The sequence below is a fragment of the Planococcus citri genome, chromosome 3 (genome assembly GCF_950023065.1).
Source record: "Planococcus citri chromosome 3, ihPlaCitr1.1, whole genome shotgun sequence".
Classification (NCBI taxonomy): Eukaryota; Metazoa; Arthropoda; class Insecta; order Hemiptera; family Pseudococcidae; genus Planococcus; species Planococcus citri.
In genome coordinates this window covers 6,274,586-6,292,797 of record NC_088679.1, presented here as the reverse complement: position 1 = coordinate 6,292,797, position 18,212 = coordinate 6,274,586, and the positions used below count along the sequence as shown (strand labels likewise).

The following is an 18,212-nucleotide window of genomic DNA, read 5'->3' as shown; positions in this document are numbered from 1 at the left end:
TGCCAACTGATATGAGAAAGAAATACCAATTTTGCTAGATAAAACGAAACATGAGAACACAATTCTGTCATTTAACATTAAAGATCTCATCATTGAAACTTCTTTTTTTTTATCAACCCGAAAATAAGAATTTGATTGGAAAAAAGAGAATTATTGAAAAAAGTGAGGTGGAAAACTGAATTTTTGGTAAACTAGCCCATTTTTATGTGCTAAAACACTAATCTATGTGAATCTAAGCCCCCCTCTCCAATTTAGTTTTTGGTCTGTAATTCTGTATTTCCTAAAAATATTGATCCTAGCGAAAAAATTGTCAAATGAAACGTATTCTACGAAAAACTTCCTATTAGGTGACTATTTAGTGATTAAATTTGTCCAAGGGGTGGGGGAGGGGTGAAGCTATGCTCATTCAAAGAGGGGGGTTTTAACATAAAGATCATAGTTACCGTTTGAAAATAGTTTTCATACAAGAATTGACATACCGGATGTCCTTAAAAATGAATGTCGATCTCCATCGCAGGTATTGGAGTTGAATTTGGGGTACCACCTCCCCCCTCCTCCTCATCCTCCTCCTCATCCTCATAAATCCATCATTTTCATTATATGTGACCCGCTCTGACAAAACCGACCGTTTCGACAAAAAAAAGTGTCCAAAATAATGACGTTTAAAATGAGTTTTAAGGGTTGAAAGATCAGATTTTTGAGAAAAAAACATTTTTTGAAATTTTGTCGAAATGGTCGGTTTTGTCAGAGCGGGTCACATATGAGTAAAAAGATTGCCAGAAATTCAAAAAAATTTCTATTTTCTGGCCAGAGATTTTTAAAAATCCTGATTTTTGGCCAGAAATTGAAAAAAGTCCTGATTTTAGTCAAGTTTTCAAAATGTTTCGATTTTTAACCACAGATTTTAAAAACTCCTGATTTTTCACCAGAAATTGATAAAAGTCCTGATTGTAGGTAAGAAATTTTTTTTTAAATACCAATTCTTGCCAGAAATTCGAGAAAATTTTGTTGTTTGAGCGAGAGATTCTGAAAAGTCTTGATTTTTTGCCAGGAATTTTGAAAAGTTCTGATTTTTTCCAAGGTTTTAAAAAATTTTATGATTTTTGTCAGAAGTTTGAAAAAGTACCTACAGATTTTTTAGCCAAAATTGGAGAAACAAAGTCCTAATTTTTTACAGAAATTCAAGAAAATCTCGGTTCTGAAATTGACCTGATTTTTTTCAGAAGTTTGAAAAAATAAGGTTAATCTGAGCCAAATTTTATCAAAGTTGGAAAAAAATTCTGAATTTTTTCCAAAAATTCCAAAAAGTTCTAATGTTTTCCAGTTTGAAAAATTTTGATTTTTTGGCATGAAATTCAAAAACTTCTGATTGCATAAAAGTCACAATTTTTATCAGATATTCGAATAAGGCCACGATTTTTTCAACATTTGAAAAAAGTCATGATTTTTTTCAGTAGGTACATACTTAATTTTGAAAATGTCTCAATTCCAATCGTTCTGATTTTTTGTCAAAGTTTTTTTTTTTTTTTTTAAGTCCCAATTTTTGTCAAGATTTTAGAAAAGTTTTAATTTTTTCCTAAAATTAAAAAAAAATCAATTTTTGTTGGAAATTTGAAAAATTTTAGTTTTTGGGAATAGATTTGAGATAATACAGTTTTTTTTAATGGTAGAAAAGTCCTGATTTTTCAACAGAAATTCAAAAAAAGTGCAGATTTTTTTGCAGAAGAGCAATAAAATCTTGATTTTTTCCCAGAAATTTAGGTTAGTTTACTCGATTTTGACTGGAAATTCTTTTCATTTTTTCTCAGTTTACGACTCATCTTCAAACGAGGCAAAACTCAGTAGAAAATGATCTTGAGACTTTTCATCGATCATGTTCTACAACTCTTTCAAAAGTATTTCCTCGCAATCGAATGTTGTACTTTTATTGGTACTTATACTACACGTAGAGAGTAGGAGACATTGTAGGTACTCGTACAACAACTACATACTTCTAGAATAATTATAAGGTTTCACCTTGTCTGCATTTAAACGAAGACGTTCCAGAAGACTCTTGCGAGTCTCCAGCACTGATAACTGATAACCTAGGAAGGCCACGATATTCGTCTTCTCATACAAACGCATGTTTTGCAAAAAATTAACCCATATAACACACCACGCCTGCGGCAGCTTATGAACTCGAATGTATAAATCGTGTTCTTCTTACTACCTCTACCTATTTATTCTATTACACTACACATGACATCGGTCTTGTACCTACCGGTATAGGCTACATGGCGAATGTAATATCGTTTTAACTCCACAAAAGCATGCCGATGATGCCGTGTCTTTAAGGTTTTTGCGTAATTTAATAACTATAAATAATAATGTAAAGAACGTTTCTCGAAGAAGAATATTATACCTACACCTTTGTGTTCTACTTGTGTTACTCATTCCTCGCAGTTCGTATTCGTATAAATGGTGTAAATGTAATGTCTGATGTATGTACATCATGCAATTATGTACGTGGATTTTAATGAGTTTTCATCTTCTATGACTTATGAGTTATGACACTATTAGTGGAGGTAGGAAAACCTGCCACATCAAAATATTTTCCAGCACATACTCGTATTCAATTTTCTTAAATGAAAGTGAAATTTTGGAGTTCTGATGAAAGCGATGGAAGAGGAAAGCAGTTCCTAACTTTTGAAAATATCAAAAAATTGCCATAAAAAAAAGCAAAATATATTTGTACTAAAAATGAAAGCATTTGGAGAAAAATAAAATTTGACAAAAAAGAAGCTCTTATAAAACTGTTTATAAAAAACAGGACTTTTGTTGGCAAATCTTTGAGCAAAAAGATTGGCAACAAAAAACGCAAATTTCCTAACAATTTTTTGCAAAGATTACGACGATTTGATTATTTTATCAAAAAACTACTTCCTGAGAATTTAAAAAAAAAACATTACAACTTTTGGTCAACTCACCAAAAATTGACACTCTCTGACAATTTTTACAAAAAAAAAAAAATTTTCGACAATTTTTACAAAAAAAAGGAATTTTTTGACAATCTTGGCAAGAGCGAGACTATTTGATAATTTTGGCAATATGAGACACTTTTAGACAATTTTATCAAAAAATTGACAATTTTGACAATTTTACTAAAAATTGACACTTTTTGACAATTTTACTAAAATTTGACATTTTTTGACAATTTTAGATACTAAAATTTGACACTTTTTGACAGTTTTATCACCAAAAAATGACTTTTTGAAAATTATACTATTAAAATACACCCTTTTAGACAGTTTTACTAAAAATTGCCCCTTTTTGACAGTTTTTTTAAAAAATTGGCACTTTTTGACTGTTTTATCAAGAATTGACACTTTTTGACAATTTTATCAAAAAATGACGCTTTACGACAATTTTATCAAAAATTGACACTTTTTGACAGTTTTACTAAAAATTGACACTTTTTGACAATTTTACTAAAATTTGACAGTTTTATCATCAAAAAATGAATTTTTTTGAAAATTTTACTAAAAGTAGACCCCTTTTTGACAGTTATACTAAAAATTGACACTTTTTGACAGTTTTTTAAAAAATTGACACTTTTTGACCATTTTATCAAGAATTGACACTTTTTGACCATTTTATCAAGAATTGACACTTTTTGACAATTTTATCAAAATTTGACACTTTTCGAAAGTTCTACTAAAAAAAGACACTTTTTGACAATTTTATCAAAAAATGACGCTTTTTAACAACTTTATCAAAAATTGACACTTTTTGACAGTTTAACTGAAAATTGACACTTTTTGACAGTTTTGCTAAAATTTGACTTTTTTTGACAGTTTTAAAAAAAATTGACACTTTTTGACAGTTTTTTAAAAAATTGACACTTTTTGACAATTTTATCAAGAATTGACACTTTTTGACAATTTTATCAAAATTTGACACTTTTTGAAAGTTCTACTAAAAAAAGACACTTTTTGACAATTTTATCAAAAAATGACGCTTTTTAACAATTTTATCAAAAATTGACACTTTTTGACAGATTACCTGAAAATTGACACTTTTTGACAGTTTTGCTAAAATTTGACTTTTTTTGACAGTTTTACTGTTTGCACTTTTCAACAGTTTTATCAAAAATTGACAATTTTATCAAAGTTTGACACCTTTTGAATGTTTTACAAAAAATGGACACTTACTGACAATTTAATCAAAAAATGACACCCTTCGGACAGTGTTACTAAAAACAGACACTTTTTGACAATTTTGCTAAAAATTGACACTTTTTGACAGTTTTATCGAAAATCGACAATTTTATCAAAATTTGTCACCTTTTGAAAGTTTTTGTAAAAACGGACACTTTTTGACAATTTTACTAAAAATTGACACTTTTTGACAGTTCTACTAAAATTTGACACTTTTTGACAATTTTATCAAAAAATGAAACTTTCTGACAGTTTTACTGAATGAAAATTGACAGTTTTTGACAGTTTTACTAAAAAAGGACACGTCTTTTTGACATTTTATCAAAAAATGACGCTTTTTCACAATTTTATCAAAAAATGACACTTTATTTTGACAATTTTATCAAAATTTTGTCACTTGTTGAAAGTTTTACTAAAAATGGACACTTTTTGACTGTTTCATCAAAAATTGACGCTTTTTAAAAGTTTTACTAAAAAAGGGCATTTTTTGAGAGTTTTATCAGAAATTGACTATTGTATCAAAAAATGAGACTTTTTGACAATTTTATCAAAATTTGACACTTTTTGACAGTTTTATCAAATATTGACAATTTTATCAAAAAATGACACTTTTTGACAATTTTATCAAAATTTGACACTTTTTGAAAATTTTATCAAAATTTGACACTTTTTGAAAGTTTTACTAAAAATTGACAACCTTTTTGACAGTTTTACTAAAATTTGACACATTTTGACAGTTTTATCAATAATTGACAATTTCATCAAAATTTGACACCTTTTGAATGTTTTACAAAAAATAACACCTTCTGACAGTTTTACTAAAAACAGACACCTTTTGACAATTTTACCAAGAATTGACACTTTTTGGCAAATTTGATAAAAATTGACACTTCTTGAATACCTTATTCCCCAAAAATTAACGATTTTCAACATTTTCCTCCAACACTTTTCAACTTGGAAACATTTGGCGAAAAAAAAACAGAACCTTATGAACAAGTTTGACAAAAAAAAGTAGGTCTTTTGTTTGGCAATTTTGGAACCAAAAGAGAGCTTTTTACGCAGAAAAGAGGAAATTCAAATCTTTATGGATGTTTGGGCTGGGAAGATGGTACAAAATGTTGTGCGCACTGGCAAATTTTTTATGAAAATTTAAATCATTCAAAAATGCTGCTATAAGAGAATTCTTCGAAGTTTTTTTTATGAAATATAAATTCTTTTAAGAAAATTGAACCAATAAGAATACTTCCTTCGAGTACCCACACATCAAAAACTACAAAGTACAGACGTGCTATTTCTGGAGCCTCCGCAGAGGATCAAAAGGTTCTTTCTTTTCTTTAGGTGAGTCTACCACCCCCTCTCTTTAAAAAATGTCCTTGAAATTTGATAAACATCAATTAAAAAATTAAAATTCTTGATTGGGACATATTTTTATGTGACCTAGTCTACGAAGAAGTACTTGACATGACGTCCAAAAAATCGTGTTCTACGTGAAAAAAACATATTAAAAAGCCATTCGTAGCATAATTTGGAAAAAATATACGATTCCAAAAATTTGTTTAGTCTTTAAATTTTCCGCATTGATATACCGGACGAACCCCACATCCTAGCAAAAATCTGACGACAATGATCTGAAAAAGAATTAAATTCTCTACAATTTTTTCGTAATCAAAATTCTACGTCTAGCAGCTGCGACATTCAAGTTCCCTCCAATAATTGATCATAATTTACAAGAAAAGATGAAACTCAATCGACCAGCAAAAATAAACGGTAATGCAAACCGCGACGAGAACCACACCACATCAAAAAAAAAGGAAGGAAGTACTTTTAAAATAAAAACCATGTCACAATAAGCAGTATTCTTACGGATCCGTGATTATTTCGACTACAACTAGAATAAAATCGCGATGTACTATACCTACAAGTACATAGCATAGCATCAATTAAAAATCATCATCGATGATCGCGGATTACTTTTTCCAATTACTGTGTCGGAAAAGCACGCTTTAGTGCATCATTTCGGTCATTGGGTACAATTAAATTGCTACCTATATGAGATCCAGACATACCCTCTACTGCGTATTATCGACCTTGATACGTAAAATGACGGTTTAGGTACCAAATGGAATAAAGAAATTACCAATTGAATGTCACATCGTTGAATAAAATGAGTACTTAAGTAGCGAGTAGAGTAACATTATTACCTACTCGTAGTGTATTTATATGAAATATCCGCTTCTTGAGGATTAGGTGCTGCTTATGGTTAGAGCCAAGAGTGTACAACGTGTACCAGTACCTGTAGCTAGAGGTACGTATATGGTCAGGGTATTCATAATAGCGAAACGAGCCGCCCTAATAACCGCGGAAATGATGTTAAATTTTATACTTGGTTACCGTATTTATTCCTTCCGAGTAATTATATCGTATTAAAATAGTTTTCACTGTCTTTTAAAGTTCGCTGCTTCGTCGGAGTAGGGAGGCGAAAAAAAAAGTAAACGAGCAAAAGAAAAATTAGACCTAGAGTATCGAGACTAGTTACGCGTATTCGTTCGGTATAAAAAAATCATTTTACTCGTTTCAACGTATCTACCTATAGACTATCATATGTATCTACTTGTTACCTATTATCTTTATACTTGATCGTAATTTTCGTGACGACAATTTTATGCATTGTCGACTGATGTGCGTTTGGTTTTGATGGTGTTACAGTGTGCGGCGACTTTATCGATCATGTTTGCGAATTTAACGCGTCGGTAATGTTCAAACAACGTATTTAGATGAAGACATCAACTGGTGCCAGCATTCAACTATGGCCGTCATCTTACATAAATTGAAGCGTAATTTAACCATTGTGTTGACGCTAATATGGTGTCTAAGTATAACCCGTACAGCCGCCATCGACATCAGTCAATCGCCGTGTCCTCATCAGGCCATAATACAGCGTATATTTCACACGGTCGCCGAACCATTGGAAAACGATAATTTCGTCTTGACCGATGGTATTACCATTAAAAGAGATCGAGATTACGTTATACTTGATCGCAAATCGCATACAACTGGTAATTCGTCGTGTGTCGATTCGTTATTCGATGAGTTCACCCGGTATGCCAATACTCATCGATTGGATGTCAATTTATCTAAAGTTTTTCCAGTCGAAAAATCCACCGATACGGGTAAGTTGTGCACTTGGTTTTCCTTGTTGATAATTTAGAGTGTTTTTTTTGCCATATTTGATGCGAGAAAGTTGTTTACTGATAGTTGTGAGAAGATCTGATCATGGGATCATGGTGTAATAGGGACAGGGACATTAATTTCAGCTTTCCTTCGATGAATCTCTTCCAATTATCTTAGCACAAATGTAATCAAATGAATCAGCAAAGAGGACACAAACGATGCAACATATAAAATTTAAAAAAAAAATGATGCATTTGGAGCAATTTGGAACAATCACCTGAATTACTAACAATTAATTTAGAAAATTCATATCAAAGCTACCTACCAAAATCACACAAAAACGAACACGATTTCGGATTATGGCTGTTGAGAGAGAATAATTTGGCCCTATTTCTAGGGATGAAACAATACAGAGATTTCTGAAGAAGGGGGGGGGGGTCTTCGACTGAAAATTTGCTGACTGATATAAGGAAAAATACCAACTTTGCCGATTGATATCATATTCATATAACTTGTAAAAATTTTCATTTTTTGTTTTGGATTTTTGGGGACCCAAATGTGAATTTTTTTATTTTCAAAACTACAAACAAATTGGCCCGAGCGAAGCAAGCGCAGAAGTTTTTGAAAATTTGATTTCGAGAGGCCAAAAGACGATGTTTTTTTGGGGGGGAGAGTTGATTTTGAAAAAAAAAGGACAGAACCCGAGCGAAACGAGAGTGAAAGCTTTTGAAAGTTTGTATTTTGAGAGAACCATAAAAACGATATTTTTTCATGCAAGGAGTTCATTTTTTGGCTTTTAAAATATTTTAGAAGTTGAAAGATTTTTTTGGGATGTTGATTTTGAAAAAGAAAAGAGGACATGCCCAAGTGAGGGTGAAAGCTCTGGAAAATTTGTATTTCGAGAAGCATTCAAAATTAGGTACACTTTTTCTGCGAGAAATTCATTTTTTCACGTTAAAATTTTTAAAAGTTGAATGATACTTTTTTTAGACAATTTAATTTTGAAAATGAAAAAAAAAGAGCCCAAGTGAAGCGAGGCCAAAGCTTTCAAAAAATTTGGTTTTGAGAAGTAAAAAAAAATAGGATTTTCCTTCATCACAGGACGTTCTCTTGCTAGGTCCGGAACAACCTGCCCTCTTTGTCCCTCTCTCGACGATCCTGAGCATCATAGAATGATATGAAATTCCAATCAAATTAAGGTTTAATGAAAAATAAAATAAAATAAAGTAACAAAAACACAGACAGTTTTTTTTGGAGAAAAATAGTTGAAAAATATAATTTTGAAGTTTTCATACCATTTAATGTACCTACGTCACAACGTCAGCCCATTCATAAAAATACCAAGATCTCGGGGCTGGTTCGGTATAAAATGAACTATTTTGCACCTCCTGATACCGAACAGTATGCAGAACTTTTTACCAAATTCCCAACCAGTTATTGAAGAATTCGGTTTTTGTCCGTGAAGTTTGTGCAGAGCATAATTGAAAAATTTCAAACTACAAATTTCAAAACCTCAAATAAGGTACCTACATACTTGCAAACAATTTACTTTGAAACATGTACATGTCTTGGGCTGGGAATCCCCCCCTCTTCCGCACAGACCTGAGGTCCCCGATAAACATCTACCAAAATTACAACAAAGTAAATTTCGAACCCCTCCAGAAGTCCAGAGCAATTTGAAATTTTTGGAATTTACGCTACCTGCTGTTCAAAAATTTAATTTCAAATTATGTACAGCTTTAGAATTTTCAGCGACAGCCTAAAACAATTGAGATGCTAGTAGGGTCCCCTAGAAATAAAGCTTTTATAAAATTTTCAAATTCTCAACATTTTTCAAAAATCCAAAGATGAATTTTCTCACTTGAAAATTACGTTGAAACTTTTTAAACATACTCGTTAATGAAGATTACAAATCATATAACTCGATCTGGTTCCATTTGGAAGGGAAGGGAAGGGAAGAGCGAGGTGGGGTCGGTTCAAACGATTCTCTAGTAAGAGTGAAAAATAAAAGTTATCGAATATCGAACGAGGAAACGGTTTTTAAATGCGAGAAAATGGGCCCCAGGAGAATGGCCCTAATTCTGAAGCGTGATTTTGTGATGCCTCCATCATCTGAAGTTGTTGGAATTTATGAAAAAATAATTCCATATTTCCTTATATTTTACCCCAGGTCCAAAAAAAGTAATGCTGGATTCTTCCAAAGTCAAAAAATACAAAAAAAATTTAATGAAAAAATTATCGTTAAAAATTCTCAGTTTCATTGCATCAAAATTCTTCTAAATAGTTAATCCCATTTCCAAGAAAACCCCTATCTCAATCCTTCAAGACGTAATAATGTTGGCAATTCTGCACAGAATCCTTCAAAAAAAAAAAAAAAAAAAAAATAGGAAAATGAAATGAAACATAGGTTAGTGAACATGTTTTTTAATGTTCCATTATTCTCCGTCATGATTTCATTGAATTTACAATGTACATACCTGACTTCTACTCCCTCTGAAATAGTCAAAAATTAAAGAAGAGATATAAAAAACCTGATCTCTAAGAAAAAAACTTCATTCGATTCCTAAAATAACGTTGACCTCCCTATTTGGAACTTCAATTTCAAGAAAATTATTTAAAACAAAAAAAAATAATAAAAATGAGTAAACACTGTTAAAAAATGTTCTGCATTTTGCAATAAGAAAATAATTCTCTTAATTTTTTCGAAACGTAAAAAAGGATTTTCAACCGTTTGTTGATTTTGAATAGAGAAACACGGGGACGTATAACATACGTAGCTTAGATACCTGGAGGAAGAAGATCCTTTAAAAAAATAATTATTTAGGGAAATTTCGACGCAGAAATCAAAATTTTTTGAAATATTTTCTTCATTTTAAATATTTTTTCAAAACCCTGATAGAGAAATTGAACATTCAACTTTTTTTTCAAATTTTTGGGAGTCCATATTAAAGAGCTAACATAATTTGGGGAGCCTGGAGAAATTTTTACTTTAAAAAATGGGATACTTAGAAGATCTATGATACCTACACAAATTAAAAGTTTTTTTTAGAAAATTTTAGACTTTTTTTGATGTTTTTCAAAATGAAGGAGGTGGGATCTGTTTAGAAGCTAACGTTACAGGGGGGGTTTCATCTTATATAAAAAGTTATTTGGAAGAATTCTAAGGCAGAAATTATTCAGAATTTTGAATACAATTTTTTTATTAGGTACTTCTGTTTTTTTTGGTTGTGGGGGGGGCTTTCGGTGTAACCTACTTTTTAGTTCGCGAGGAGGAGGAAAGGGGATGTAAAAACTTACTTTTTTCATAAAAGCAACATATGTATTATTTAATGGATGGGAGCAAACAAAATCCCAAAAAACTTACAATTATAAATACCTACCTAAAAACAATACAATATATTTTTCCTACGTTATTCAGCAACAAAATGGCAGTTTGCAGGGCTAATTTCAATTCACGAAAGTAACTTTCAAGGTCATAAGTTCGAAGAAACCAGTTATAAACTCGTAAAGGTGGAAAATTCAACTCAAAAGTGTATTTTTCTTTAAAAAATCCTCAAACCAACTGAATAAAATCAAACAGTTTTTTTTTCGAAAAAAAGAAATTACCTATACTAAAGGAGGCTGCTCAAGTATGGCCAATGTTCTAACATGAGATCCGCACAGAACTAACAAATGACAAATTTTCCCCGAATGTAAATAAACCGGTATGTAAAATTTTACGAAATTCGATGAGTCACCATGTTTACTTTTCCGCCACTATACCTAGTTTCGTCGTGAGATTATTTTATCGGGCCGAGATTATAGTTCATCTTCTCTAAATGTGATCCGGTTGTGAATCTGATGCGAATCTTTTGCATCATGAATTTTATCCTACTAGTACAATAAAACACTACTTTATTCACTCTCGCTAGTCGCTCGAGTGATCAAATGTGCGTTTTCTTCCCACGTTTGGATAAAATATGTTATTCAACTAGTCAAATAAAGTGATTTTCGACGATTTTTAATTACTTCCCTCGCTTTGCTCGGGAAATAAACCTCAAAAATCGTCAAAAATCACTTTATTTTACTAGTAGGATAAAATACCATTAATGCGTATATGGTTTTCTCTTTATTACTATGTACCAGTACCTACTCGTGAATCTGGTTCCAGGAAAAGTTTGTCATTGGCGCGTGTAGCATTTCTATGTATTTAAGATGTTTTCATTTTTATAGTAGGTACCTATATAAATCTAATATTTTTGCGCGAAGATGATGTTAACCTTTTGCTATCGAACTCGTTTCGAGTTTTTTCTTTCATTTCTGCTACCGACAGTGTTGAAAAAAAATGTAAATAAAATTCAAAAAGTGTATTCGCTTTAGGTACCTAATGTTTTATACGTTTGACAAATATCAAATAAGTGATTTAAAGTATGTTTTTTTCACACGGATTTTGCATAATCTAGACTATGGATTGTCTTTTTTTTTTTTTTAACAAAAAATAATATAAAATTAGTTTTTGAAAATACGGCTGTTTTTTTATACCGGATTGTAAACAGATTAAAATTTAAAATCCATGATCTACTGGGGTAGTAGATTATAGGAATGGATTTTAAATTTAGATTTTACTTTATCAGAAATGAACTGACAATCCAGCTGGAGTCCCAGAATTCAGATTATGGATTCTTGTAAAATCCATTTAAAAAAAAAACATAATCATTTTTTAAAAATTTCTTGATAATTCTATGGTCAAAAATCTCAAAATCATTGATAAGAAGAAACAAAAAAAACGAGGTCTCAAAAAAACAAGTTTTAAACAATAAAAACAGTTTTAAATAGAAATTATGTATTAAACAACAATGTTTTTTTCTCAGCATTTAAAATAGCTGTTTTAAACAATGTTTTAAACAACCAACACAATTTCTTATTTCAGGTTGAGTTTCAAATCGGGATCAATCTTACATAATTTGCAACAATTTTCAATAAAGATGAAAATTTTTTAAAATTGATTTACCTACCTACGTAGTACGTATTGCAATAAACGAGAATCAAAGACTTTTCACGCATCGAAAAAGTGTTCAAAAACTGGTCGTTTTTTAAGGTTTCTAGAAATGTACGCCTTAGAATGGTACCTATGTACCTGGTGATAGGTTATTATAACACAATAAATAGGTAACCATTTACAGTCTAGGAAAATGTCAAAATTTAGTTTATCAGTTGGTTTAAATATAGATCAACATTGCCTTTACTTTTACTTCTTCTACATGACTGTTTATTACTATCTACTCATTAAGTTTTGAACTTAGGTAATCATTTTGATTACTTGTACATACGAGCAGTTGACACAAATTTCGTCGTCTTTTTCATTTCAAGATAGCATTTTCAAAAAACTGCTCATGTACGAATTGTGAAATACCACGCAATATCTGGGTCACGTGTGAGATTTATTTGAAAACTACATATTTCAGTTTCTGCGTTGTAAAACTTCCTAACCTGACATAAAATGATATAATTTTGTAATTGTCATTTCAAAAAAAAAATTTCAAGGGCTCATAAATTTTATTCGGATGGGTTTGGTTTGCATATAAATAGAGCGATTGAACATTGCATTTTTCAATTCTAGTAAAAGGTGCAATTGCTTATTAACCTTCATAACGCGAAGAAAATTCGTTTTATACAGTTTATTTTTTCTCCTCGCTGCGCCGCTCATTAACGTAAAATGAAAATCAAGCTGATAACTTTGCTCTTCATCAGCGCGACGGTGGTATTGATTTCTTTATCATATAAGCCTATTGCAGCAGCAAGTGCAGACAGCAAGGGTGAAACTCCGGAAGACGTTTGTTGGTAATCGCTGCAAGGTTAAGAATAGTCAGCCATATTTTAAATGTATCCGCTCAGATTGTCCTCTCTTCACCCTTAAAATCTGTGACCAATTCAAAAATGGAACTGAGTGAAGAACAGATAGCATCACTAGCATCAAAGTTACAAATGATCGTGGTCTTATCTAACCATTTTTCAGTTTCGCCAGTTTTCTCTTTCATTTTATAGTTTATAATTTTTGATTTTGTTTCAATTTTTATCTTATCACTTAAAGGGATACTACCAAGAACAATCACGGGAACAGAACTCATAACAAAGCTCGCTAAAAAAAACACATTATACCTATTACATATGTGCCTATACAAAAAGAAAATCTAATTGAAAATCATCAACACAGGCACACAAACAATAATAAGAATCTAACGATGGGTCAACTCTTCACACAGATTGCATAATTAGGTACCTAGTGATACTTTATTGGTCAAGATCATTTTATTTTTAAACACCCAATTAATATCTGAGTTACTTAATAGGTACGCACACATGTCTTATAATTTACTGTAGGTATCTTATTTCATTTCACACTATTCATGTATGTACATTACATATTTTTTGTGAACATTTTACTGCTACACATTTTCATCTTCAGTTTTTTCCTCTATGGCCAGGGCTGATCTATCTTATCTTATATCTTACATCTTATAATATCTTATATCTTATATTCTTATATATTATATCTAATAAAATCCACTTCCGATTTCTATAGTAAATTTTATGCTATGAGTATGGGGTTTATTATAGAATAAAAAACTTTAGCTAGCATCAAATTTTGGCACTTAAATTTTGACTAGCTCTATATTTTATTGAAAATTTCATTAAGCAAATTGTTAGCATGTTAGCCAACAATGTCTATTTTAAACACTTTTTTTTGAATAAAAATATCTTCATATCGATTTGAATACTTTTTTTAGTGAGCGTAGCACACTATTGGTTTCGCTTTGAGAAATGAAATTTCATTGTGACTGAACGTTCTCTTAAGCTATCCAACCGTTTTTTGTACTTAATATTGGACACCATTTGAGCATCATTAAGGCGAAGGGAATAGATTATTTTTCATTCAATTCGGATGGGCAATTGCTGAGTAATTGCAATTTTAGTTCATTATTTTAATGCATAAATTCCTAAAAAATGGTAAAGGGGACTTGCAAAACACCTGCCGCTCATTGTACCCTGCTATACCCCTGTCCTATACCAACACCACCAGCTGTGTTTCATATACCCTGCTATACCCCCAGTCTGTCTGCTGTGTATTTCAAGTAGAAGTGGTTTGGTGGGGCCTTTACCAAACAATACATAAGTACATAATATTCTTTTAATGTCCCAACCCTCCATGTGAACTTATGGCCGAGTGGTTAGGGCATGTAGGTAGGAATAGGATATGTAGGGTCCCAGTCCCAGGTTCGAATCCCCATGAGGTAGGTAGGTATAGGTGACGGATTTTTCGTTGGAAATATTGGATAGGTAAATGCTGGGGAGAAAGACATACATGATGATGGTGCAAAAAAAAAACAGATTTTGAACCCTGTAACCCCCTCATTTTAATTTATAAAAATTAAGTTATGAAATATGATGATATTATTTTGCTAAATGAATTTTAATTTCATTTATTCCAATACTTTTTACTACCTATAGTGCCGTAAGTATAGTAAAAATTACCTTAAGATGAGTAATTTTTACTTTTTTATGATATAAAAATTACCTTAAAATGAGTAATTTTTACAGAACTTCTTTATGTAATTTTTATTATCACTCTTTAGTAAAAATTATTAAAACAAAATGATTTTTACTATTGGTAGGTATAACAAAATTTATTAAAATGATTCTTAATTTGTACTACAGTACACTCTCGATAACTAGAAATCCAAGGGGAATGGTCATTCATTCGGCTTATAGAGGTTTTTGAGATAATCAGTGTCGAGTTATGCAGGTAAGATTTTGAGAGCATTCGAGTTATAGAGGTCTTACAAAATGAATGACTTAAGAGATATGTAAGTGCATAAAAGATAAAGTTTAGTATGAATTGAAATATTCGAGTTATAGAGGCAAACGCCAGACAACGTACGACTTATAGAGGCTTTCTCACTGTTTTTGGAAAAAGTTTAGCTTGGAGTTACAACTGAGATATTCAAGTGCATAAAGGATAGAAGTAAGAATTGAAAAATATTCGAGTTATAGAGGTAAACGTCCGACAACGTACGAGTTATAGAGGCTTTCTCGCTATTTTCGGCATAATTTTAGCTTTGAGTTAAACTAGTTTTTATAATCAATTTCGACTTATCTGAGTTAAGTTAACATTGAGTGTTATGGAGATTTCAAGGGGAATGGAGGTTGATTCGGCTAATAGAGGTTTTTGAGTTAAAGAGTTTCGAGTTATTGAGAGTGTACTGTATAAGATTACAGTAAAAATTATTATTGTAACTGAACAGTTGGAAATACTGAGTTTTTCATTCTTATATTATGTATTTTAGAACGGGATCCAGTTATTGCGCTAAATATGTAGTTAAAATTTTTTGTAAAAATTACTCATATATTTTTTGTGTAATTTAGAGGCAATGCGAATTCTGAACATATTTTATTAGATTTAATAATTTAAAATCAAAGGCAAATTCTGATAATTGGTTTGAAATTTTATAAATTTGATTTGAAGACAATGGAAATTCTAAAAAAATAGTATGAAAATTTGTCATTTAGTTTAAGAGACACTGAGAATTCCAAAAATTGATTAAAAGTTCTGTAAGTTGTAGATAATGTGAACTTGAAAATGATATGAGTTATTGTATGTAAATTGTAATATTTATTAAGATAATGAGAATTCTGAAAAATTAGAGCCAATGCGAATTCCAAAAATTCAAGTAAACGTTTTGCAATTTATGGGCATATAATTATGAACTTGAAAATTGAATTTGAAATTTCGTAATTTGAAGAAGAATTCTGAAAAATTATTCAAAATTTGGTCATTTAGAGGCAATATGTGAATTCTAAAAATTGATTGGAAGTTTCCTAACTCAGCAGCAATGCAAAATTCTGAAAATTTATTGAAAACTTTATGAAATTGTAGCAATGGGGAATTTGAGGAATTAATTTAAAATTTTGTAAACTAGAAATTTCTTAATTTAAAAGCAATGCAAGCCTAGAAATTATTCTGAAATATTGTAATTTGGAAGATATGAAAACACTGAAAAACAATTATTATTTTGAAGCAATCATAGTTTCGAAAATATTATTATTTCTCATCACTGTGACATGGTTGAGTCACGCATGCACTACCTAGATATGTAATAGCGGTTATAGTTATAGCTGTAGAAAAGGCAGCTAGCTAGGCACACTTCGCAGCTAAGCTTTGCTTAGCTGTCTAGTTTAAAAATGTAGATAGTTTTATGATTTGCTTTCAATTTTCAAAATTTTATAGAATAACATGGGTAAGATAAACAATTGGTTATGGTTTGTCAAATAGAAATAAGATTGTTTGGATTTGATGTGATTTGATTAAGTTTGTTTCAAATTCAAAATTGGGCAAGTTCGTGGTTTAAATTACGGGTTTGGTAAATGTAGAGAGATTTGTTATTTGCTTTCAATTTTCAAAATGTGATAGAATAACATGGGTAAGTAGGTAGACAATTTTTACATATTTTTCTCAACACATTATTAAAAAATGAAAACTGAAAACCAAACAGGGGAGGATCAATTCATTTTTCATTTTTTTGAATAAAAGTACCTCGCGGCTCCTTTTAGATTTCAGCGACAGAATATTCTGTCGCTGAAATTATTTTAGCTATCTTCAAAACTTAGGGGATCTACTTATATCTACATCGCGTCACCGTTATCCACGCTGAAAAATTCAATCCAATTAAACAACATATTTCAAGATTTTAAATCGTTCTTGTTTTTCAAAAAAAAAATCCAGCAAACGAGGCATATCAGATCACATTATGTGGCCAGTGTTCTAACGTGAGATCCTCACAGAAAATGACAGTCCTTTATGTAGTTTTCGAATTAGGGAATCATTTTGATTACCTACTCGTACATAGTTGACGCAAATCTCGTTGTCTTTTCCATTTCAATATGATATCAAAAAAAAAAACTGTTCGTGTACGAATTGTTAAATACCACGCATTATCTGGGTCACGTGTGGGATTTATTTGAAAACTATTTCAGTTTCTGCGTTGCAAAACTTCCTTACCTGACATAGTATGATATAATTTCGTAATCGTCATTTTAAAAACATAATTTCAAGGGCTCATAAATTTTATTCGGATGGGTTTGGTTTGCATATAAATAGAGCGATTGTACACTGCATTTTTCAATTCTGGTAAAAGGTGCAATTGCTTATTAACCTTCATAACGTGAAGAAAATTCGTGTTATACTGTTTATTTTTTCTCCTCGCCGCGCCGCGCCGGTCACTAACGTAAAATGAAAATCAAGCTGATAACTTTGCTCTTCATCAGCGTGACGGTGGTATTGATTTCTATATCATATAAGCCTGTTGCAGCACCGAGTGTCGAAAAGTGTAATGATAATCGCTGCAAGTCTAAGAATGGGACTGAATTTTTTAAATGTATCTGCTCTGATTGTCCTTTCTTATTCTGTTACAAATTCAGGAACAAGGTGCAGACCAGATAGCATCATTAGCATCAGGTTACAGTGATAATCGTGGTCTTATCTAACTGTTTTTTCAGTTTCGAGTTTTCTCTTTCATTTCATAGTTTATAATTTTTGATTATGTTTTAATTTTCATCTTATCACTTAAGGTATTATTACCAAGGTAAAAGCAATCACGGGAACAGAACTCATAACAAAGCTTGGTAAAAAAAAATACATAATACCTATTACCTATGTGCCTATGAAAAAAAAAAATTCTAATCAAAAATCATGAATACAGGCACAGAAACAATAATAAGAATCTAATGATAAGGCTCTAACAATTAGTCAACTCTTCCCACAGATTGCATAATTAGGTAGTGATACTTTATTGGTCAAGATCATTTTTT

General features: G+C 31.1%; 1 protein-coding gene across 1 annotated transcript in view; it reads left to right on the top strand.

The window, feature by feature from the left end:
- Positions 1-18,212, top strand: part of Osi24 (Protein) — a 70,202-nt gene that overhangs the window by 1,282 nt on the left and 50,708 nt on the right. Inside the window, exon 2 of the mRNA XM_065355825.1 lies at positions 6,903-7,366. Coding sequence (XP_065211897.1) covers positions 7,003-7,366 — 364 coding nt within the window. The 5' untranslated portion in view covers positions 6,903-7,002. The remainder of the gene's footprint in view (positions 1-6,902; positions 7,367-18,212) is intronic.